This window comes from Bubalus bubalis, chromosome 14 (genome assembly GCF_019923935.1).
Source record: "Bubalus bubalis isolate 160015118507 breed Murrah chromosome 14, NDDB_SH_1, whole genome shotgun sequence".
NCBI classification, from domain to species: Eukaryota; Metazoa; Chordata; class Mammalia; order Artiodactyla; family Bovidae; genus Bubalus; species Bubalus bubalis.
The window spans coordinates 21,962,743-21,986,403 of NC_059170.1; the positions used below are offsets into that span (position 1 = coordinate 21,962,743).

At 42.3% G+C, this 23,661-nt stretch overlaps 1 protein-coding gene across 6 annotated transcripts in view; it reads right to left on the bottom strand.

Moving 5' to 3' along the window:
- The window catches only part of TM9SF4 (transmembrane 9 superfamily member 4), a 52,558-nt gene that overhangs the window by 26,842 nt on the left and 2,055 nt on the right, over nt 1-23,661 (bottom strand). For 4 of the 6 annotated variants that reach the window (XM_044927746.1, XM_025263674.2, XM_006064420.3 and 1 more), the window contains exons 2-3: nt 5,958-6,071; nt 738-837 (exon numbers count right to left, since the gene is read on the bottom strand). In XM_044927746.1, the coding sequence (XP_044783681.1) occupies nt 738-837; nt 5,958-6,071 (214 nt within the window). Of the gene's footprint in view, nt 1-737; nt 838-5,957; nt 6,072-6,811; nt 7,526-23,661 lie in introns of those variants that run through there. The other 2 variants (XM_025263676.2, XM_025263677.2) reach the window with 2 other exon arrangements.

The following is a 23,661-nucleotide window of genomic DNA, read 5'->3' on the forward strand; positions in this document are numbered from 1 at the left end:
CAGTTTTCTCCTTCCCTCTCCCTAAGCTGTAAGAGAAGAGGAAAGTCTCTTCATTTTCTCAAAGTCAGGGGATGGAGGGACATCCTTCCAATTTTTTATCTCCAGGACTTAAAGTGAGACAGGCACAGAGTAAGTACTAATAATCACGTCCTAAACAGAGTCCTCCAAACATCTTTTCTTTTATGCCTGAAATTCTACCAAATGAAGAATTATTTGAATTAAAGTAAAATGGCTGCTATTTATGAACACATATGCCAGACACTGTGCTGGCTGCTTCACATATTATTTGAGGCAAGGCCTGAACAGCTTAGCAAGAACTATAGTGATGTCTGCTTCCATTAGGGCCAGAGATAATCACTCACTCTTAATTAAAAGGAGAGCAGGTTACAGAAGCCATGAGAGACAGAAAGGGATATCTGGAAATCAAGAAGAACTAGTCTGAACAGGAGCCAAGGGCTCCAACTCTGAAGCCTGACTACACAGATTTCAAGTCCAGCTTAGCTATTAATTTACAGTATAACCAGTGACAAGTTACTTAATCTGTAAAAATGGGAATAAATACAACTACCTCTTTTGGGATGTTATGAGGACTGAATGAGCTAATATATAAACAAACTATGTAGAATGGCGTCCAGCACACAGTATGTGCTATCTAAGGGTGAACTGCTATTATCACTATGAAAAGATCTGAATTCCTCTTTGGGACAGGGTAACAGCAGTGCCAGAGAAGAACTTACCCAGATTCTCTGCCTTGTAGGTTATTTTGCTGGGCTGGCAGAAGGGCAGCGAGTAGTATTCATAAGGTAGCTGGGTGCGAGAGCTGGTGAGCTTCACAGCCTGGTGGGAGAAGAGAGGCCGTTATTCCTTAACTCAGAAATCAAGGGGACTTTCCAGAATCCTCCCTGGTACCCACTCATCTTCAGTATACTCGGTATTATTATCTAAAAAGCCAACTAACTGCAGCAGACACAACTCTGGTACACTATAAATATACTCGACAATTCTGAATCACTTCACAGCTCACTAGTTTCAGACTGCATTATAGATTTTGTTTAAAATCACAACCAAATCCAACATATACTCAGAGTCCTTAACATGTTGATATTCTTTGACCCTGTAATTTCACGTCTGGATATCTTTCCTAAGGAAGTAACTCCAAATGAGGGAAAACACTTCAGGAACAAAGAGCTCACTCCTCATTTCTAACCACAGTGGTCTTCTGCCTCTATTTCCTTGAGCCTGACCAGTCGCCTCCTGCCTCCAGCTTGGAACCCTGATCCTCTTTGCTTGATTCTCTGACTCCTTCTCACATTTGCATGCTCAGTCTCTTCAGTCATGTTCGACTCTTTGCAACCCTATGGACTGTAGCCCGCCACGCTCCTCTGTCCATGGAATTCTGCAGACAAGAATATTGGAGTGGGTTGCCATTCCCTTCTCCAGGGGATTTTCCTGACCCAGGGATCGAACCCCTGTCTCCTCCTGCATTGCAGGCAGATTCTTTACTGCTGAGCCAACTGGCGTTTCAGCTGAAATTCTTCACCTTTGAGTCCTTTCCTAATCATCTTACCAAAGGAATTCCCCCATTTCCTCTACTTCAACACTCCTAGTTATTTTTGTAGCATGTCTGATGAAATATAATTACTTGATTTTTTTTCCCCCCCCAAAGAAATCAGCCTCCCCTACTGGACTTTAAGATTTAAGGTTCATGAGGGCAAGGACCATATGTATCTTGCTCACCTATGAACCACTATGCCTACAGATCTAGGCATATAGTAGGTGCTCACCAAATGTTTGCACAATGGAAGAAGAGAGGAAAAAGTGGAAAGACAGCTAAAAGCTCCACAATGGGAAACCGGTCACTAAATCATAAACTAGTCATTCAACTAAATATTATGCAACCATTAAAGATGAAGTTTAAGAAGACCATGACAGCGAACATTTAGGAACTGATGCAAGAATGTAGCTCCAGAAACAGTGACAGCCACAGACTACTCCCCAAAACATGGATAAAATAGAACCAATCAAAATGTTGCAAAAAATAAATTTTAAATGCAACTAAAATTATCTTTGCTGTTTAGACTATATTGACCATTCTTCATACACCATCTGAAAGTATAAATAATTTTTAAAATCCAGGTCCAATCCTTACTTAAAACTCTTGTTTTGGAATTAGGAATTTTTCTAATTTTAAGAGAGCAATTTGGTATAATATACCATGGTTTTATAACACCTCCCAGCTGGGTCTGGAGTAGTACCCCACATTCAATGACTGTTTGTACAAAGAAATGTAAAAATAATCATACTAAATGGAACAAATAAAGTCGATAAAAAAAATTCAGGTCAGGTCTTGCCTAAAATGAATTTTAAAAAACCCTGGTTTCAGAGCTTTTTTAGATGTTGGATTGAGAATTGGGGGCCTCTATGAAGCACTCATCTCACACGCTGGTAAAGTCATGCTCAAAATTCTCCAAGCCAGGCTTCAGCAATACGTGAACCGTGAACTTCCTGATGTTCAAGCTGGTTTTAGAAAAGGCAGAGGAACCAGAGATCAAGCTGCCAACATCTGCTGGATCATGGAAAAAGCAAGAGAGTTCCAGAAAAACATCTATTTTTGCTTTATTGACTATGCCAAAGCCTTTGACTGTGGATCACAATAGACTGTGGAGAATTCTGAAAGAGATGGGAATACCAGACCACCTGACCTGCCTCTTGAGAAATCTGTATGCAGGTTAGGAAGCAACAGTTAGAAATGGACATGGAACAACAGACTGGTTCCAAATAGGAAAAGGAGTTCGTCAAGGCTGTATATTGTCACCCTGCTTATTTAACTTACATGCAGAGTACATCATGAGAAACACTGGACTGGAAGAAGCACAAGCTGGAATCAAGATTGCCGGGAGAAATATCAATAACCTCAGATATGCAGATGACACCACCCTTATGGCAGAAAGTGAAGAGGAACTCAAAAGCCTCTTGATGAAAGTGAAAGTGGAGAGTGAAAAAGTTGGCTTAAAGCTCAACATTCAGAAAACGAAGATCATGGCATCCGGTCCCATCACTTCATGGGAAATAGATGGGGAAACAGTGGAAACAGTGTCAGACTTTATTTTTCTGGGCTCCAAAATCACTGCAGCCATGAAATTAAAAGACGCTTACTCCTTGGAAGGAAAGTTATGACCAACCTAGATCGCATATTCAAAAGCAGAGACATTACTTTGCCAACAAAGGTTCGTCTAGTCAAGGCTATGGTTTTTCCTGTGGTCATGTATGGATGTGAGAGTTGGACTGTGAAGAAGGCTGAGCGCCAAAGAATTGATGCTTTTGAACTGTGGTGTTGGAGAAGACTCTGGAGAGTCCCTTGGACTGCAAGGAGATCCAACCAGTCCATTCTGAAGGAGATCAGCCCTGGGATTTCTTTGGAAGGAATGATGATAAAGCTGAAACTCCAGTACTTTGGCCACCTCATGCAAAGAGCTGACTCACTGGAAAAGACTCTGATGCTGGGAGGGATTGGGGGCAAGAGGAGAAGGGGATGACAGAGGATGAGATGGCTGGATGGCATCACCGACTCGATGGACGTGAGTTTGAGTGAACTCCGGGAGTTGGTGATGGACAGGGAGGCCTGGTGTGCTGCGATTCATGGGGTCGCAAAGAGTCGGACACGACTGAGCGACTGAACTGAACTGAAGGACTACTAAAATTTTCAACTATTTTGCCTATGGGGGACCGATATAGTCAAGAAGCTGGGTGTTTATAGAAGTGTGAGAATGCCAAGTATACTACACTGTAAACATTGCACAGAGAAAAAGACTAAGAAAAATATCCAGAAGTATTAGGAGCAGTTGTATTTGGGTGATGGCTTACTCCTTGGAAGGAAAGTTATGACCAACCTAGACAGCATATTCAAAAGCAGAAACATTACTTTGCCAACAAAGGTCCGTCTAGTCAAGGCTATGGTTTTTCCAGTGGTCATGTATGGATGTGAGACTTGGACTATAAAGCAAGCTGAATGCCGAAGAATTAATGCTTTTGAACTGTGGTGTTGGAAAAGACTCTTGAGAGTCCCTTGGACTACAAGGAAATCCAACCAGTTCATCCTAAAGGAGATCAGTCCTGGGTGTTCATTGGAAGGACTGATGTTGAGGCTGAAACTCCAATACTTTGGCCACCTGATGCAAAGAGCTGACTCTTTTGAAAAGACCCAGATGCTGGGAAAGACTGAGGGCAGGAGAAGGGGACGACAGAGGATGAGATGGTTGGATGGCATCATCAACTCGACGGACATGGGTTTGGGTGGACTCCGGGAGTTGGTGATGGACAGGGAGGCCTGGCGTGCCTCGGTTCATGGGGTCGCAAAGAGTCAGACACAACTGAGCGACTGAACTGAACTGAGAGGGGAGTTCCTTTAGCTGGGAGCTCTGGTACAAGGTCGCAGCCCTCCCCTGGTGGCTGGTCCTCACGCCTTAATGTGAGACAGCTTTGCAGGGCCAGCCACTGCAGTGCCAGAGTTTTCCAAGGGACTCTGCTGTATCACAGTTCAAGGTCTCCCTCTGCTCAGTCCTGCTTCCCTCATTCCCTCCCAAGTGCTGACCCTGAGCTCCTAGTTAATAAATCTCATGTAGCAAAGCTCCACCTTAGAGTTTGATTCTGAGGAAAACTAAATACGAAAAGGTCCACCATTAACCCCCTGCCCTATTTGGGGCTTTGAGAATGCCACTCAGAGTCTGTTGTTACAGGAGACATTAACCAAGGTGTCAGCCTGTCCACTGGCCCTTATCAATCATATTTTAAAATGACTGTCCCATAATCCCTGTCACAAGGGACTGACACAGAAGTGGGCACCTAAGCTGAAGAAGTGAGGTGGCCCGGACTCTGATTTAGGACAATGCTTTCCAAACCCTAATCATTCATGTACTGACTTGCCCTATCTACCTAATATTTATTCTACTATTTGCTTGGGTATGATTCATTTTTAGATAAATACACTCATTTAAGAAACAAAGATTTTATCGCGATTAAAAATGGAAAACCAACAACAGTAGTCACGAAATCATGAGCTGAAGTAATGGCTATATTTTCTAGTATAATTAAAAGAAAAGTTATTAAAATATACTTATCAGCAACTTAAAATCATCTCATATACCACCACTCAGATATGCAGTGCATAGTTAAGAAATACTAAACCACAGAATCCTGGCAGAAGCTAAAACTGAAAAAGCAGAATCCATAATAGGCTGTGTACACACAGATGATATGAATTATGCAGAGAAAGCTGGTGACAGAGAGGAGGATGTGCGTGCACGTGTGCTCAGTCGCATCCAACTCCTTGCGACTGCATGGACTGTAGCCTGCCAGGCTCCCCTGTCCATGGGATTTCCCAGGCAAGAATACTGGAGTGGGTTGCCATTGCCTTCTCCAGGGGATCTTCCTGACCCAAGGATTGAACTCGAGTCTCCTGCATGGCTGGCATATTCTTTACCACTGCACCACCTGGGAAGCCCAGAGGAGGATGGAACAGCCCCAAAAGGGAGGCAGAAACATCACCAAGGAGGAGGCAGGTAGAGAGACAGAGACACAGAAAGAGAGACAGAAAGACACAGAAGTGAGTATAGGAGAAAGACAATGGAGAAACCTGTGAAAGTAAGAGTAGAGAAACAAAGACACAGAAAGAACCAGAAATAGAGCCGGAGCCAGAAAGAGAGAGAGGAACACAGAGAGAGAACGCACAGAGTCCCAGAGAGAGCAGGAGATCCTGGAACTGCGGGGCCCCAGGGGGGGGGGGAGCAGGGGGTGGCGGGGGCGGACTCCTTCCAGCTCCAGCCAGGAACCCTCTTGCTCTCAGGCTAACTGGTCTGTGATCTCTGCAACCACAAGAGGGACATGACCGCTCACTGTGTTCCTGCACCCAGGTCCTCTGGCCCAGCACAGAGGCTCCCACAGACCGGGAACACACTTACCTTGATCTCAACGGGATCATTCTGGTGGAAGTTGATTGGTGCGACCCCAGGAACATAGAAGGCCCCTGTGTCACACATGAGCGAGAAAAGCAGTAGGGACCACGGCAACCAATCCTGCTTGGAAGAAGAGAGGCAGCAGTCAGACCAGGGGAAAGAAGTGAACAACCCTTTGTGGCACTGTCATGTCTGCTGTAAGTGACCCCATCTTACCTCCACCTCCCCCAAGAACTGCCATCCAAATGCCCCCCAAAGTGATACAAGGCAGATTCTGCACTTCCAGAAATGAGCCACAGACTGAGCACAGTAATTAACATCAGGGCAAACTAATACAGGAGCCAGGGCTCCTCACTCCTCTAGCAATGTTCCTTTCACTGTTTCACGTGTGTCACTGTTCCACAGGCCAGTGGGAAACAAAGCTCACAGCGTCCTGTTAACCGTGCTGCTCTACGCAGCAACGGGCTCCCGTTGTCAGGAAGCTTGTATTTACCAATGTATTTTTCTACAAGCCATCTCCAAAACTGTCCTGACCCCACCACCGCCCATATTCCACCTCAACTCCAGCTCCACTGACCTTCTTACTGCTTCTTGAGGGTGAGCCCTTCTGCACCCTCTGGGCCATCACCTTCACCATTCCCTCCTCCAGAACGTCCTTCCCACAGATGCCTGCCCGGCTCATGTCCGATCCCTTAATTCATTCAGGCCCCTCTCAAATCCTCAGAGAAGCCCCCACTGACTAGCTGTCTAAATGGCCTCCTCACCCAGTCTCCTCTAACGTTAACATATTGCGTAACCATGGGTAAGAGAGTTTTTTAAAAAAACTAGATTTTAAAACATTTTGAAAAAGTAAAACATACAAAGTAAATAATGCAAACAGTAAAAATGGGTACAACGATGAAAAACAAATCTTCCTCCTTCTTCAGCTCCCCGCAGACAACTGCTAGCACCAGGTCCTTGAAAATCCCTCTGGAGATACTCTATGCACCTACAAAGGGAAGCATTCAGAAGCATGGGCCTGCCTTGATACAACAACAACAACAAACAGACTTTTATTCTCTCTTTCTGTGACAGAAAGCCTGCTGACTGTGGGCTACTTACCAGCACCCAACCTCCTCTCCATCAAGTGGAGGACTTCCTCCACTCGAACAGTCATCAGGAGATTCCGGCGCTCTCTCTTTGCTAGGCCTCACGGGGCAGTCCTTAGATTGGGCGTGTTTTTGTGTGAGAGAAATAAATCCTGTCCTTTCTTTTCCTCTAATTCCTCTCTGAACCTGAATTCCAGTTAATAAAATGCAAGAAAGACAAATCCTGCACTACTGGCATATAAACTGTCATCCAAGAGTCAATTAAAAATAATAAGCTAACTCTAAATTTTTGAAAATGATGCAGAAAACAGGTAATCCAGATACCATCAACAAACCACAGAACAATTTATCTTAGAGGAAGGATCAACAGGTGAAACACGGCAAAGGATGATTTCCATAATATGCAAGATTCTTAATATTTCTGCAACCAAAAGCAATTCAGAAATTTGGTTTAGAATTAATGACCATACCAAGATGATACCTGTTAGTTTTAGCTATTAAAATGGCACTGCTTTGATATTCTCATATGGCTGGAGGGATTATAAACTGAAACATTTTTTGGGGGGTAATCTGATACTCTGTAACAAAAGCCCCCCAGAATTGCACACTCTTTGACCCTGTTCGGACAGGAAACTCAAACGAACTTCTTGGACAACCCAATACTTCTAGGTATGTTCAGAAAAATGTGCCAAAATGCCAAAATGTACATAAAAGAATGTTCACCATGGGATTATTTAAACTAGTGAAATAGTTCATAACTTAGAACAGTAAAATATCCAATATTAGTGGAATGGGTCAAATTATGGGGTATCCTTTTATGTAGTCATTAAACAGGATGATGTATTTTTTCAGTAGGAATATCTGAGCTTTAGATTAAAGTAGAAAAATTAGGGAATAGAACCCTGCTCAGCAAGATCTGCTCCTCTTTTTTAAGTTATGTTTGAGAAAATGAGGCAATGTTTTCCTTTTTTGTATATCTGTAATTGGGCTTCCCTGATGGGTCAGATGGTAAAGTTTGCCTTTAATGCGGAACACCTAAGTTTGATCCCTGGGTTGGGAAGAAGATGCCCTGCGGGAGGGCATGGCAACCCATTCCAGTATTTTTGACAGGAGAATCCCCATGGACAGAGGAGCCTGGCAAGCTACAGTCCATGGGGTAGCAAATAGTTGGACACGACTGAGCGACTAAGCACAACAGATCTGTATTTTCCAGTTTTTCTTAGGGGATTATACAAATTTATACCAATTAAGAAAAATAATGAAATAAATTAGGCAAAAGAAAACATCACTGTTCCGAACGCCTGGGTTAGAGCCAATTCTAGCTTGGTATGGAAGGAACTCCACCTGCTGGCTCCAAGATGTTTTTCCATCAGCAACTCCCACTGTTTCTTTCTAAGCCTTCAGGAAGACCCTAAGGTTGTCCCTGTCTCTGGTGAGCAGACTTGCCCAAGTGAGGCTGCCTTCAAGGGCTTTGCTCAGAGTGCTTCCGACACTTGCTCTCACCTTATTCAAGTCCTACCTACACTCGGAGGTCCCATGTAGGTAATGTTTCTTCCTTCAAGAACTCCTCAGATCTCCACAGGAGGAATTATTCTCTTTTTTCCTTATTTTTTAAGGCTCTTTGTGAATATCTCTATGACAACACTAAAGGCAAGAGATTGGAAACTACCCAATACCCAAATGAACTTTCACATCTATATATGTTCAAAGACGGCTACTTAAGTTACTTGACAAATATTTAAATCTGTACTTGTTTAACACACCACTGTTAGCACTTTTCATGCTGTATTATGGTTTAAGTATCTGCTCTCTCTCCACCTACATGAATCACTTGTCTGGCTTTCTTGATGTGACTACTCAATAAACCCTTATCAAACAAGCTAATAATAAGCATCAAGCAACCTCTGATCTATAAAAACATAAAATTGTTCATTCACATAGAGGTTGAATACTATGGTGCTTAATCTTAGCTATTGGAGAAGGCAATGGCACCCCACTCCAGTACTCTTGCCTGGAAAATCCCAAGGATGGAGGAGCCTAGTAGGCTGCAGTCCATGAGGTCGCTAAGAGTCAGACACGACTGAGCAACTTCACTTTCACTTTTCACTTTCATGCATTGGAGAAGGAAATGGCAACCCACTCCAGTGTTCTTGCCTGGAGAATCCCAGGGACGGGGGAGCCTGGTGGGCTGCCGTGTCTGGGGTAGCCCAGAGTCGGAAACGACTGAAGTGACTTAGCAGCAATCTTAGCTATATCCCCTTGATAACTGATTTTTTTTCAAATTCTCAAATTTAAGGAGTTCGTGGTACCTCCCACCCATCCAAGGACCTACTTTGAGACTCTTCGAGACATCTATTATAGCCATAGCCTATCTGTACATCTAAGATAGTGGTTCTCAACCATGATGCACATTAGACTAACCTGGAGAGTAAACAGATTAAATTCGGAATCAAAAGGCACAGAGTAGCTGAATGGATTAAAAACCAAACCAGCTTTACACCTGAGGAACTGAGTCTGAGTGAACGCCGGGAGTTGGTGATGGACAGGGAGGCCTGGCGTGCTGCGATTCATGGGGTCACAAAGAGTCGGACACGACTGAGCAACTGAACTGAACTGAAGCCCAAGTTAGAAAAAGTAAGGAAATAAGATTAGAGTTGAAATAAATTAAAAAGAGACTTTTTAAAAAATAGGGAAAAAATAACAGAACTGTGTTGGTTTTTTGAAAAGCTAATACTGACAAACCTTTAGCAACACTAAGGAGAAAAAACCTCAAAATCAGAAATGAAAGAGGAGACATTACAACAGAAGCCTAAGAAATAACAAGGATAAGGTTCTATGGCGAACGTTCATAGGTCAACAAATTGAATAAAATGGAGACTGAATCAGTAATCAAAAATCTCCCAGCAAAGAAAAAGTATAGGACTAGATGGCTTGAAAGGTAAAGTCTAGCAAACATTGAAAGAAGAGTTAATACTAATCCTTAAACTCTTCCAAAAATACAAGAGGGAACACTTCCAAACTCATAAGATGAGTAGCACCCTCATACCAAAAGCAGACAAAGACACCACAAGAAAACTAACTATAGGCTATAGGTTAGTACCCTGGATGAACACAGATGTAAAAATCCTCAACCACATACCAGCAAATTGGATCTAACACCTCACTAAAAGTAGCTGTACACCAAGATCAAGTGGGATTTAATCCCACCATATAAGGATGGTTCAACAAATGTAAGTCAATCAATGTGATAAACTACATTAACAAAATGAGAGGAAAAAAACCAAACTTTTCAACAGACTCAGAAAAAGCATTTAACAAATTTCAACATCCATTCATGATTTCATAAATTCTCAAAGTAAAAAAAAAGGTATAACTGACTCCTTGCAACCACATGGAACATAGCCCACCTGGCTCCTCTGTCCGTGGGATTCTCCAGGCAAAAATACTGGAGTGGGCTGCCATGCCCCTCTCCAGGGGATCTTCCCAACCCAGGGATCGAACCCAGGTCTCCTACAGTGCAAGCGGATTCTTTACTGCCTGAACCACCAAGGAAGCCCATAAAAGGAATTTACCTCAATACAATAAAGGCCACATATGAAAAGCCCACAGTTAACATCATTATTTCTTGTTAATCAAAAATATATGCGTTTTACCTCTTACAGTGCTGGTGGCGGTGGGAATGAAAATTGGTGCACTCAAAATGGGAAACAGTTTGAAGGTTCCTCAAAGAAACTAAAAATAGTTTCCTTATGATTCAGCAAACCCACTCCTAGATATATATCCAGAAAAAGACTATAATTCAAAAAGATCCATTCACCCCTATATTGATAGCAGCACCATTTACAATGGTCAAGACATGGAGACAACCTAAGTGTCTACTGACAGATGAATGGATAAAGAAGATGTGGTATATGAACACGCACGTGCGTGCGCGCACACACACACACACACACACACACAGATAATGGAATATTACTCAGCCATAAAAAAGGATGGAATAATGCTATTTGCAACACGGATGGGCCTAGAGATTATCACACTAAATGAAATAAGTCAGAAAGAGAAAGACAAATACCATATGATATCACTCACAAGTGGAATATAAAATATGACACAAGTGAACATGTCTACAGAACAGAAACAGACTCGCAGATACAGAGAACAGACTTGTAGTTGCCAAGGGAAGAGCGAAGAAAGGATTGGGAGTTTCCCACTGTACCACACAGGAAACTACATTCAATAACCTGTGATAAACCATAATGAAAAAGAATATATATGTATAACTGAATCACCCTGCTGTATAGCAGAAATTAATACAACACTGTAAATCAACTATACTTCAATAAAATTTAAATATATATATATTGGAGAAGACTCTTAAGAGTCCCTTGGACTGCAAGGAGATCCAACCAGTCCATTCTAGAGATCAGTCCTGGGTGTTCTTTGGAACGAATGATGCTAAAACTGAAACTCCAGTACTTCGGCCACCTCATGCGAAGAGTTGACTCATTGGAAAAGACTCTGATGCTGGGAGGGATTGGGGGCAGGACGAGAAGGGGACGACAGAGGATGAGATGGCTGGATGGCATCACCAACTCAATGGACGTGAGTTTGAGTGAACTCCGGGAGTTGGTGATGGACAGGGAGGCCTGGCATGCTGCAATTCATGGGGTCGCAAAGAGTAGGACACAACTGAGCAACTGAACTGAACTGAATGTGTGTGTGTGTGTGTGTGTGTGTGTGTGTGTGTGTGTGTTCTAAATTTCCCTTCTTAGGAAGCTCAACACCAGACTTGCTTTATCTGATAACTGTCAATTGAGGCCAGGGCAGATGATTATAATCTCTTATGGCTATCAAGCCAATTAAATCTAAGAAGTTACTCCAGTTCTTTTGTAACAGAGTCCTCTAATCTTAGCAGAGAGACACTGCCCATGGGAACTGAAGGGCTCCATGAGACCTCAGGGTGCAGAAGAATGAAAAGCAAATCCTAAAAGACTTCAATATACTTTTATTCCAAAGTCTCAAACCAATGGAGCAAGTACACACAAAACAAACAAACAAACAAACAAAAAGATGGAAAATACTCACCTTGGCGGAAAACAACATTAAAAAGCAACAAGAAGTAACAGAGTCACTAAGCACCTAAAAGTAAGTACAAGGCACTGTGGTACAGCCTCTTCCCTGCGGCAAGTCCCGGCTTTGTGCTAAGCACTTTACAAACACTGACTCACACCATTCTCACAACTACAACTACCTGGGGATTTCTATCACCATTTCCCAGATGACTGCCGGTTAACCTGAGACCCACAGATTATATAAGTTGCTCAAGATCAGAATGTAGAGAAACAGTATGGTCTTTTCAGGAAGGTGAGCTGCATTATAAGATGATGCACATGTAATGAAGACAGTGATAACAATGTCAGCTAACATTTGCTGGACACTGATCGTGTGCCAGAGAAGGCAATGGCACCCCACTCCAGTACTCTTGCCTGGAAAATCCCATGGACGGAGGAGCCTGGTGGGCTGCAATCCATGGGGTCGCTAAGAGTCAGACACGACTGAGCGACTTCACTTTCACTTTTCACTTTCCTGCATTAGAGAAGGAAATGGCAACCCACTCCAGTGTTCTTGCCTGGAGAATCCCAGGGACGGGGGAGCCTGGTGGGCTGCCGTGTCTGGGGTTGCACAGAGTTGGACACGACTGAAGCGACTTAGCAGCAGCAGAAGCAGACCATGTGCCAGGCATAGTTCTAGGTTCTTTTCATGCAACAACGCAATTAATCTTCACAACAACCGTATGAGGCAGAGACTCTTATTGTTCTCATTTCAGCGATGAAAGCAGTCTCTCCCCGAGGTCCATGCTCTAACCAGAACAGAAAGCAGTTCACTACACTGAGCACCTACTATTTGTCAGGCACTGTGCCAGCCTCACAGAATGCACCCCCACGAGCCAGCGGGGGGACAGATAAGTCATCAGCCAATTGCAATTCTAGGTCCCAGCTGCTATGGAGGGCCTAGTCTCTTATCCTAGCAGCTAAGAGGCTCCGGAGTACACAAGAGCAGCAACAAGCCAGCCCAGTCTTGGAGGGGTGCGGTGTCAATCTAAGCATTCAAGTCTACTCCAAGGGAAAGGAGAGGGAAGGCGGGAGTGCTCCATAAAGAGTGAAACACAGGGACAAAGGCCTGGGGGCAACCATAAGGAGTTTTTGGCAGGTGAGATGTAGGTTGTGCTACGGGAACTTTGATGTACATATAGATTACCTGGAGGGCTTGTGAAAAGGCAGAGTCTGACTCGGCAGGCCTAGAGGTAGGGGTGCAGAGTCTGTATTTCTCACAAGCGCACAGCTGATGACAACACTTGTAGCTCACGGATCATCCTGTGAGTCGAAAGCATGAATAGGTCTGTGCCGACAGGAGGCTGGAAGGTACGTAAGGGACACATCCACACAAGCCACACTGAGGAGTCTGGGCTTTGTCCTTTGTGCACTGGGGAGACTCTGAAGAACTTTAAGGAGGAAAGGAATATCTGCAGTTGTAAAGATTACTCTGGTAACCGAGTACATGGATGTATTTGGGGGGAGGGTGTATATGTGTGCAGCACATTTCTGCTCCAGAGACATTGTAATGTTCAGCCCTAGATTTGACAACTAACAAGGATAAGTGAAGTCACCTATAAATTCTTGGTCAGATGTGAACAGAAGCAGCAGCCAGGTTGGGGAGCAGAAATGGTAGGCCGCGGTTCTGAAACTTGAGCAGGTAAGGAAATCACCAGGAGGGATTATTAAAGCTGATTCCTGGGTCTAACCTCCCAGAATGCTTTCTTTGGTAGTTCTGGAGCAGGGTCTGAGAATCTGCTCTTCTAATAAGTTCCCAGGAGATGTTGGAACTGCTGGTCTTGTCTTGGGATCACACGTTGAGAACCATGGGTGCAGTGGAAAAAGCACAGGCTCTGGGGGTCATACAGATATGAATTCAAGTCCTGACCCATCACTTCCTAGCTGTGTGACTTTAGGCAAGTGACACAGAACCTGCCCAACTTGTGGTTTCTGATTTGTAATAAGAAACTAGGAAACTAATACTCCACTCATGGCAGGGTGCTACAGAGATGATGGTAGTAAGGACTAAGTACAGTGCACATTAAGTGTGCTTGATAAGGCAGAGTGGCTTTCTCTGGGTTGCACTGGAAGGCAGGACCAATGAGCACACTGCAAGGAGGAAGATGTATGCTCATTCTAAGGAAACTTCCAACAAGAGAGTCACCTAGCTAAGGAAAAGGCCATACCCAGAGCTAAACAGAGAGAAGCAGGTGACAAGGAAGGAGGAGGAAGGTGATATCCCTACCCTAGTGAGGAAAGTGAATCAGAAGCCTTATGACCTCCCAGGAAACTCAAGAAATTCATGATTCCTTTGAAACTATGGGATGGTCCACCAACCCAAGCAGCCTAAAGGTAGAACAAAACAAGGCAAAGTTCCAACCCGAGTTGGGTCCCTTAAAGACATCTCTTGAAGAATCTGAAAGTGAAAGTGGAGTCGTGTCCAGCTGTTTGTGACTCCATGGACTACAGCCCGCCAGGCTGCTCTGTCCATGGAATTCTCTAGGCAAGAATATTGGAGTGGGTTGTCATTTCCTTCTCCAGGGGATCTTCCCAACCCAGGGATCAAATCTGGGCCTCCTGCACTGTGGGCAGACTCTTTACCATCTGAGCCCCAAGGGAAGCTGCTAGGGGGTCACATAATCCAGGAGGCCAGAGGGGGGAAGTGACATGGTCACACAGCAAGTTATCTGCAGAGTAAAGAAGGTCCAGCTCTACCAAACCTGGCAGAGCTGGGTGATCAGAAGTTTGTCCCCACTGTGGAGGCCATGCTCAGAGATAATTTTAGGTCATGATTAGAGGTGTCCAAAGAAGAACTTGATGCCATGGATTAATTGCTTTTTGTCTCCCTTTACCCTCCCCTAATTCTTTTCTTCTCCAATATTACACCTTCCTTGTCCCTCCCCCAATTCAATGCTTTTCTACTAATAACCAAATCACTGTAGTCAGTTTCACAATTATCTTTTACTTCAGGATTATTTTGAAAAGAAAAATAATGAAGGCAGACTAATTTTAATAAATATTAAATACAGGGCTATACAACCTGTTTGGCACTGAAGAAGACAGGAAAGAAATGTACAAATTGAAACAGGAGAAATATTAGAAGAAAATATAGACATATTTTAACACAATCTTGATATGAAATGTTTTCTAAGAAGAAAACAAAATCCAGATGCTATTGAGAAGGAGAATATACAGAAAGAAGAAAATGAAAAAAAAAAAATTTCATTGTAAAAAAAGACAATTTGAATAAAAATATTTTGCACACACCTGACAAAGGACTAATTTCTTCAATACACCAAGAACTCTTACAAACCAATAAAGGACAAATAACCCAAAAGAATAAGAATGGGCAGTTAAAGAGAAAAAGGTTCATATGGTCAGACACAAGAAGATGCTCAACATCATTCAGAATCTAAAAACTGCAAATGAAAATAATGACATCTTTTTTACCTATCAGAGTCAAAAAGTTTAAAAAAATCTGAATACACTAGATATAGATAAATTTGGGGAGAGCAATTTAGCACAATATACACTTAAGTGGGAGGCAGGATTATTACTGAAAGACTGCCAACATAAATTATTAAGTAGAAAATAAAGATGTACATCAACATATACTATAATCTCATTTGTCTAAATAAATTTTTAAAAAGAATGTACCAAAGCCAAAGATATCACAAGAAAAGGAAACTACAGATAGATATTCCTCAGGAACACAAAAGGAAAAATCCTTAACAAAACATTAGCAAACTGAATCTAGCAATACAGGAAAAGGTTTACACATAGCCAAGTGGGTTCTAGCTCAGGAATGCAATGCTGGCTTCATATCTGAAAATCAAATAATGCAATGCATCATATAAATAAAAAACAAAAACTATACAATCATCACAATTAATGCAGAAAATGCACTTGATGAAGTCCAACACATATTCATGATAAAAACTCTAAACAAACTAGGAATAAAAAAGAACTTCCTCAATCGGATAAATGGTAGCTTTGAAAAACCCACAGCCAACATCACACTTGATGATGAAAGACTGAATGCTTCCTCCTAAGATGAGGAACAAGGCAAGAATGTCCACTTTTGTCATTTCTAGTCAGCATTGCTCTATAAAAGCAAATAATACACTCTAAGCTAAAAATAAAGTCATCCAGATTAAAAAGAAAAAAGTCCTTTTATTTGCAGATCACATATCTTATATCAAGAAAATCCTATGCAATCCACAAAACTACTACGAAAATCCTATGCAATCCACAAAACTACTACAACTAATAAACAAGTTGGACGAGGTCACAGACTACAATATTAATATATAAAAATTACTTGTATTTTTACACACTAGCAACAAACAACCCAGAAATAAAATTAAGAAAACAGTTTCATCTACAGTAGCTTCAAAAAGAATAAAGTATTTAGGAATACACTTTTAAAAAGGACTTGTATCCTGACAACTATAAAACATTGCTAAGAAAAGTGAAAAATATCTAAATAATTGGACAGACATTCCATACTGAAATGGAAGACTCAGTACTGTTAGGATAGCAATTCTCCCCAAACTAACCTATAGATTCAGTGCAATCCCTATCAAAATCCCAGCAGGCTTTTTTATTGAAACTGACAAACTGATCCTTAAATTTACCTGGAAACACAAAGGACCCAAAATATCCAAAATAACTTTAAAAAAGAACAAAACTAAAGGGTTTATACTACCAATTTCTAAGCAATTATAAAGCTACAGTAATGAAGATAGTGCGGTAAGGATAAGCATAAGAGGCCAATGGAACAAAATTAAAAGTCTGGAGATAAAACTTTGTATTTACAGTAAACTGACTTTTAACAAAGTTGCCAAGGCAATTCAATAGGGAAAGGGCAGTCTTTTCAACAAATGGTGCTTGCACAATTTGGTAGCCATGTCCAAAAGGAACCTGACATCATGTACAAAAATTAACAAAACGGATCATAGACCTGGACAGAAAAGCTAGCAAAAAAACATTTTTATGTATGTAAAACATCTACTTTTTAAAAAGCAGATTATTTTTTTAAGTAGATTTTTTTTTAAAGTAGATGTTTTATGTACATAAAAATGTTCTGGAGAAATATTAAAAAAAATCAGAGTACACCTGATGAATGGATAGGGGATAGCTGAGTGACTTTCTTTTCATTTGTAACGTTTATGCTTTTTTCCATGTATATGGATAACCTATATTCAAAATAAATACACTGACATTTTAGGAAGGGGAAGGTTTCCTCTGAAAGCATTTGGGCGAGTTCCCCTGAAGATGGGCAGAAAATGGCAGCTATAAGGTAAGAATGATGCCGTGGAGATTCTGGAGCCAGGTGTGTGATATGAACCAGACCAGATCAGTCATTCTTAATCTTGGGAAAGTGTTGCAAATCCCTCTGAGAATCTTAAGTTACAGAAGCTGCTCCCAGGAAAAAACACTCCAAAATGCAGAATATGACGTATGAGTCCAAGGAAATCAAAGACCTAGAAGTTGACAGGCCCCTGATTAAAGAACTCTGTACCGGATCCCATTTCAACTTTTTGTGATTATTTGACTTAACTACCTTTGTAGCTCTTGACCGCCTGATAGAGGATATTTGACGCGTATTTCATTTCTGTAAGGATATTAGGAAGAAGCAAAGTACCTGCTTCTTGCGAAATCCCTTTATATCTTCCTTTAATTTTTAACTGATCCCCAGAAACTCTCGCATGAGACTGTCTGAAAAGTCAGTTAAGTATTTAGCAAACATCTGTTGCATGTTCAGACCCATGAACAGAGTGGGAGTCACAGGAGAGGTGAACCAGTCCATTCAATGTCATTTGCTTTACTTGGTTTCCAAGTCACAAAGCTGCAGAGGTGGGATGTCAAGGAACAAGGTGATGGTAATCTAGAAGCCCTTGTATTGTGATCTAACACTCCATCTCTGGCAAAGATGTGGGTGACTAGAAGGTTATAAAGCTCAAGAGACCTAAGAATCAAGGTCTTGCCCTCCCTATCTATTTTATTCTTGGGGGTTGGGCACACAGAAAAACTTCTCCCAAATAATAGCCAAATGAAGAACTATTAGGACCCAAAAGTACCCTTCACCGCCCCCCACACCCAACTTTGCACCACCCAGTTTGAAAGGTATGAACAATTAACTTCTTCCAAAGAAAATAGGAAGTTTCCCCTGAGAATTGAAAATTTTTCATTTACTCATATTCTCTGTGGCCAGAAGTTAACCTTTTGTTTTCTGGAGCCCTCTGCCTTGCTGTCTTCTTTCCCATAAACAGCATCTGAGTACAGAGTGTGGCCAATCTGAACAGCCTTCCAGATTCCTATTTCATGCCTTTCCTGCTGCAAAAGCTGCACCTTCCCTTAAGAGTAAGCTAGATTCTTCTTTTTTCCTTTTCAAAGATATAATCATCATTTCAAGATCATTCAGTAACTGCTCCCCAGATTTGCGGGGGTCGGGGAGAAGAAAGAAAAAGACTTTGGGGCAGCTTGCCAACAGTTAACTGAAATCAATTACCTAATCAGTTAAAGCTCCCTAAGAATTCAACCATACTTGAACGAAAGCCAATGACAGCCAAAGACCACTTACCAAGCAGCATCCATGGAGCTAAAGACCCCAGGAAGAAAAATAAACAAACCCAGAACCAAAATTAGCCACAGGAGACTCAAAATGTAGCCTTTATTTCAGAGCCCATAGACACTGAGTAACTATTGGGGTGCTGCTGCTGCTAAGTCGCTTCAGTCGTGTCTGACTCTGTGTGACCCCATAGACGGCAGCCCACCAGGCTCCCCTGTCCCTGGGATTCTCCAGGCAAGAACACTGGAGTGGGTTGCCATTTCCTTCTCCAATGCAGGAAAGTGAAAAGTGAAAGTGAAGTCGCTCAGTCGTGTCTGACTCTTAGCGACCCCATGGACTGCAGCCTACTAGGCTCCTCCATCCATTGGATTTTCCAGGCAAGAGTACTGGAGTGGGGTGCCACTGCCTTCTCCTTCTTCAGGAATAAAATGGAGCTAATACTAGTAGCTCATACATTGTTTCAAGAGTGGAGAAAGATGGCGATCCAGTGGTTAAACTCGGCATTTTCAGGGCAGGGGTCCTGTTCAGTCTGGGGTCAGGGAACTAAGATCCCACAAGCCATGCAGCGCAGCCAAAAACATAAAAATAATTTGTTGGGCAGAGACACACACAAAGACTCAAAAGTGTTCTTTGGGGGTAGGGAACAACCACCTGTGTGAAAGTCCAGGTGAAACTAATAACTACCCTCACCAAGCAGAAGACTTCTAGACCCAGACCTTCAGGCCAGAAAGTGCAGAAATAAAACATTAAAAATGCATGGAACTTCCCTCCCTCCTTGGGTATTTATTAAATACTTTGTTAGCCCAAGCAATAGGCTTAGACAGTTCATCTCCTAAAGATTTCAAACCCTGGAGTAGGAAAGTTACAGCATGTTCATCTCGCATTTCATTTAATCATCACAACTCTTTCAGAGTCTCATCCTTATTTTAAAAATAAGAAAACTGATCCAGACAAAAAAGCTCTGCAGATGGATGGTGCTGATGGTTGCACAATAATGTGAATGTATTTAATGCCAGTGTACACGTAATGCCACTGTACATGCAAAGCCAGTGTACACATAAAATAGTTTAAATGATATATTTTATGTCTCTTTTACCACAGTAAAAAAAATTTTTGTTTTAAGTAACAAAAATTTTGGTTTTAAAGAACCAAATAGTTGGCCTGAAGTCATAAAACCAATCAGTGTCAGATTCCAGCCCATGAGCTTAGACCCAGCCTTAGTTTCTTCATTTGTAAAATGAGTTTTTGGAACAATCAGATGAAATAATGGATGGACATATGGTTTATCAACTGACATGTATCTTGTGAACAGAAATTTTCCCCTCAAAATTAGGTAACCTAGGGGATTACCACAAACTTTAAATATTGCTTTTGAATCCCCATGTCAAAAATAGGAAGATTTTTATAGAGAGACCACCTCATTCAGGGGTTGCTCATTCAAACCCCTAGAAGGGCCATGCAAATTACCTACTGGGTGATGCTGCTAAGGAATAAGCCAAAAGGTATGGAAGACTGCGTCCTGCATGGGGAATGTTCTTTATGGGAAATTTGGGCCCAAATTTTCAAGAAAAAAATGAAAATCCAGCACTTTTGTAATGTGAAATCTCCCAATTATTAAATATTGGCAACTAACTGGAAAAAAATGTAAAGTCCTGTGCCTGCCAACCTCTCTTCTTTGCCCCCCAGCCCCAATCAACGCCATGTGAAGATGAGCTCCTTAACTGCCACTTCACAGCACGAGATCTGCTTCATTAGAAACCGAGGCCCAAAGATACTAAGTGACTGGCCAGGGCACCCAGACTCCCTTCTAAACTGGCTTATGAATTCAGCTCCAATTTGTGATTTGATTTTGTTTTTTAAGAACTGCCAGTACCATTTAGTATACCCTCTGAACAAAAAACCTTCAGATTTCAAACACTGGGAGATCTGTCAGTTTTAATGCTTGGGAACAGGTGAGAAGTCATGGTACACAGCAGAGAAGGAAGCAATGAAGAGGAATGGGACAGAACCGAGAAGTCCCAGCGTCCGAAACCATGTCCCACTTGGGAACTATCAGTGTCAGCAAATGGTTCAAGGATCAAAGCAGGTCTGGGGCGGTAGGTGGCTCCTACCATTCGCCTATGGCCAGATGGCCCTGTTCATCCTGAATCCTTCCCACCTTCCTGCCAGTGCCCAGAGATCAAAACTCAACCTTCAACATTCTGTGACCTGCTTCTTTTTCACTGAGATCAAAGGGAAACTTTTGTCCAAGTTGTAAAAGAGAAACCAAGAGGCAACTTAATGCCGCCTCTGCCTTCCTTGGACTTCCTGGGGGGATTAAGGGCACTCCTTTAACGGGATTTCTCAGAGAAACACATCTGTACCAAGGACTGGTGTTGGCGCCTCGGCTTCTAAGGACACAGCGGCTCCTGCAGAACACATGTGCCAGGTGGAGCAAGTGGAGAGAATAGACAATACAACCAACAGACAGCAGCCTGGAAAGACCACAGGGACTAAGATCACGGAAAAAAAAAAAATCAATCTGATTTTATAGGCATATTAGCAAAAATCACCTTGAATCCAAGTATTCTAAGCCACAAAATTTTCAACTTCAAGTTGAAATCTTCAATTTCATTGAAGATTTTACAAATTTCATTGAAGAATTTAGAAATCCTCACATCTAAATCTTCATTTCACATATGACCTGTGCTGAAACAGACGAATAACACCAAAGTAATTTGCTCCAGGCCACCTGATAGATCAGTGGCAGTGCTGGGACTAAGCCCCAGCTGCTTCTTCCTCAATGAGCCAATGGCCATTCACAGGTGAAGCCCCGGGGAGACAGCAACTTGCCACACACAGGACTGCTGGCAGAGTCCAGGCCTCCTACCTTCTGTCCCAGAACTCTATCAGCCAGACTTCATCACAAAACACGATTCCTGTGCTTCTAACTGGCCCAGGGACAGGGGGCGAGGGGGATAGTAGAAGGAAGGAACTGGCTAGCACCGCTTTCGTTTGATCAAAGGAACCTAGAGGTCATTCAGACCATTCCCCTGCCTCTGGACTGGATCAAACTCAACCTCAGAACAGTGAGAACTGACCCAGCAATTCTACTCCTAGGTATACATCCAAGAAAACTGAGAACCGATGTTTACCCAAGAGCTTACACACAAAATGTTCACAGCAATATTATTCATAACAGCCCGAAAGTAGAAACGATCCCCAAATCCATGAACAGATGAAAAGGTAAACCAAATGAGGTCTATCCACACAATGGAATATTATTTGATCATAAAAAGGAATGAAATATTGACACATGCTATGACATGGATGAACTCTGAAAACATTATGCCTTGTTTAAAAAAAAAAGAAGTCAGATAACAAAACACCACATATTGTTTGATCCCATTTATATGAAATGTCCAGAATGGAAAAATCTATACAGACAGAAAGCATATTAATGGTTGCCAGGGACTGGAGGGAAGGGGGAGTGGGAAGTGGCTGCTAATGGATTTTTTTTAAGGGGGTGATGAAAATATTCTGGAGGTGGACAGTGGTGAAGGTTGCACAACTCTGTGAATATACTAAAAATCACTGAACTGTAAACTTAGGGTGAATTTTATGTGATATGAATTATAATCCAATAAAAAGGAAAAAAACATAAAACCCCAAACAGAATGAACAATGTGCGAGAGAAATACACAGTTTTATTTTCCAAACAGAGGTTTCTAGATTCCTGAGATGTCTACAAATGTTCTCAATGGACACTTCCCAAGTTCCACCAATACAATATTCCTCAAAGCATATTCCATATGCTCAACAGTTCTATAAAGGATGAGATATGGCCCTGCTCCTCATCTCAGACCCAGCTACAGCAACTTGGTATCGTGTAACTTTATAGTCATCTAAATCCAGGGCAGGAGGAACGCAAGAAAACTACAGAGAACTTCAGTTTACATCAGCCGTCTACTCCTAGCTGGGGAACTTCAGGAAACACCCACTGTGCTAACACAGATCTGGGAGGTGGCAGCCAACCCGTGGGGAAGAAGAACCAATCACTAAGGAAAGGCAGGGAGGTAAAAACCCATAAATATCACTTGAAACTTGCACCCACAGCCCTAACTTTTAAAATAAAAGAAAAAACCAAAGGCCAGCATGTTCCCACAGTCACTGAATCTATTAGCTAGGTTCCTCTTTGGTTGTATGACTTGCCTCAGAAACCCAGACACCCCAAAGCAGACCCACACACTTCCATCCCCAGCAGTTGTGAAACAACCTATTGTACAAGGGTGCGGGGACTGTTCTGACTTCCGTATAATAAAGGGCTTCACACAGACCAAGCTCAAGTTTATCTGCCCACCCAGCCTGTCACACATAGTATCCCCTGGTAATAAATGTGCTTCTGTGACTTTTCACTATTGCATCAAACATGAAGCTGCTCATGTGCCCTCTTTAAAGTGGCCTCTGTGGGTTCCTGTACACATTACACTCTCAATTTCTGGAAATCAGTTTATAGTATTCATCATGAAAGCAGAGGATGATACTCCCAGGTGACACAACAAATACAAAATCACTTTGTCGTTCACTGTGCTTAGAATAAAATCCAAATGCCTTTCCATGGTTTCTCTGCAGGCTGAGAACAAGCCGGGTCCCTTAATGTAACATTCTGAAAAGTGTGGGAAGGGCAAGCACTGTAACAGAACAGTCTTTCAAAATGCAGTCCACAGATTACAAACTGTAGACTACAACCCACAATTACAGGCATGTTTCTAGAAATACAGCTCTTCCTGCCTCTCTCTGATTCCATCTTGTATTATTCTTTGTTCCTCCCCACCCCCAACTCCTCACCATGTTTCAGCCCCTCCAGCCTTCTGTGTTCCTCAGACATACTCTTTCCCACCTTGGTCCTTTATACTTGCCATCTCCTTTGCCTCGAACACTCTCTGGATTGCTGGTTCCTTCTTGTCAATCAG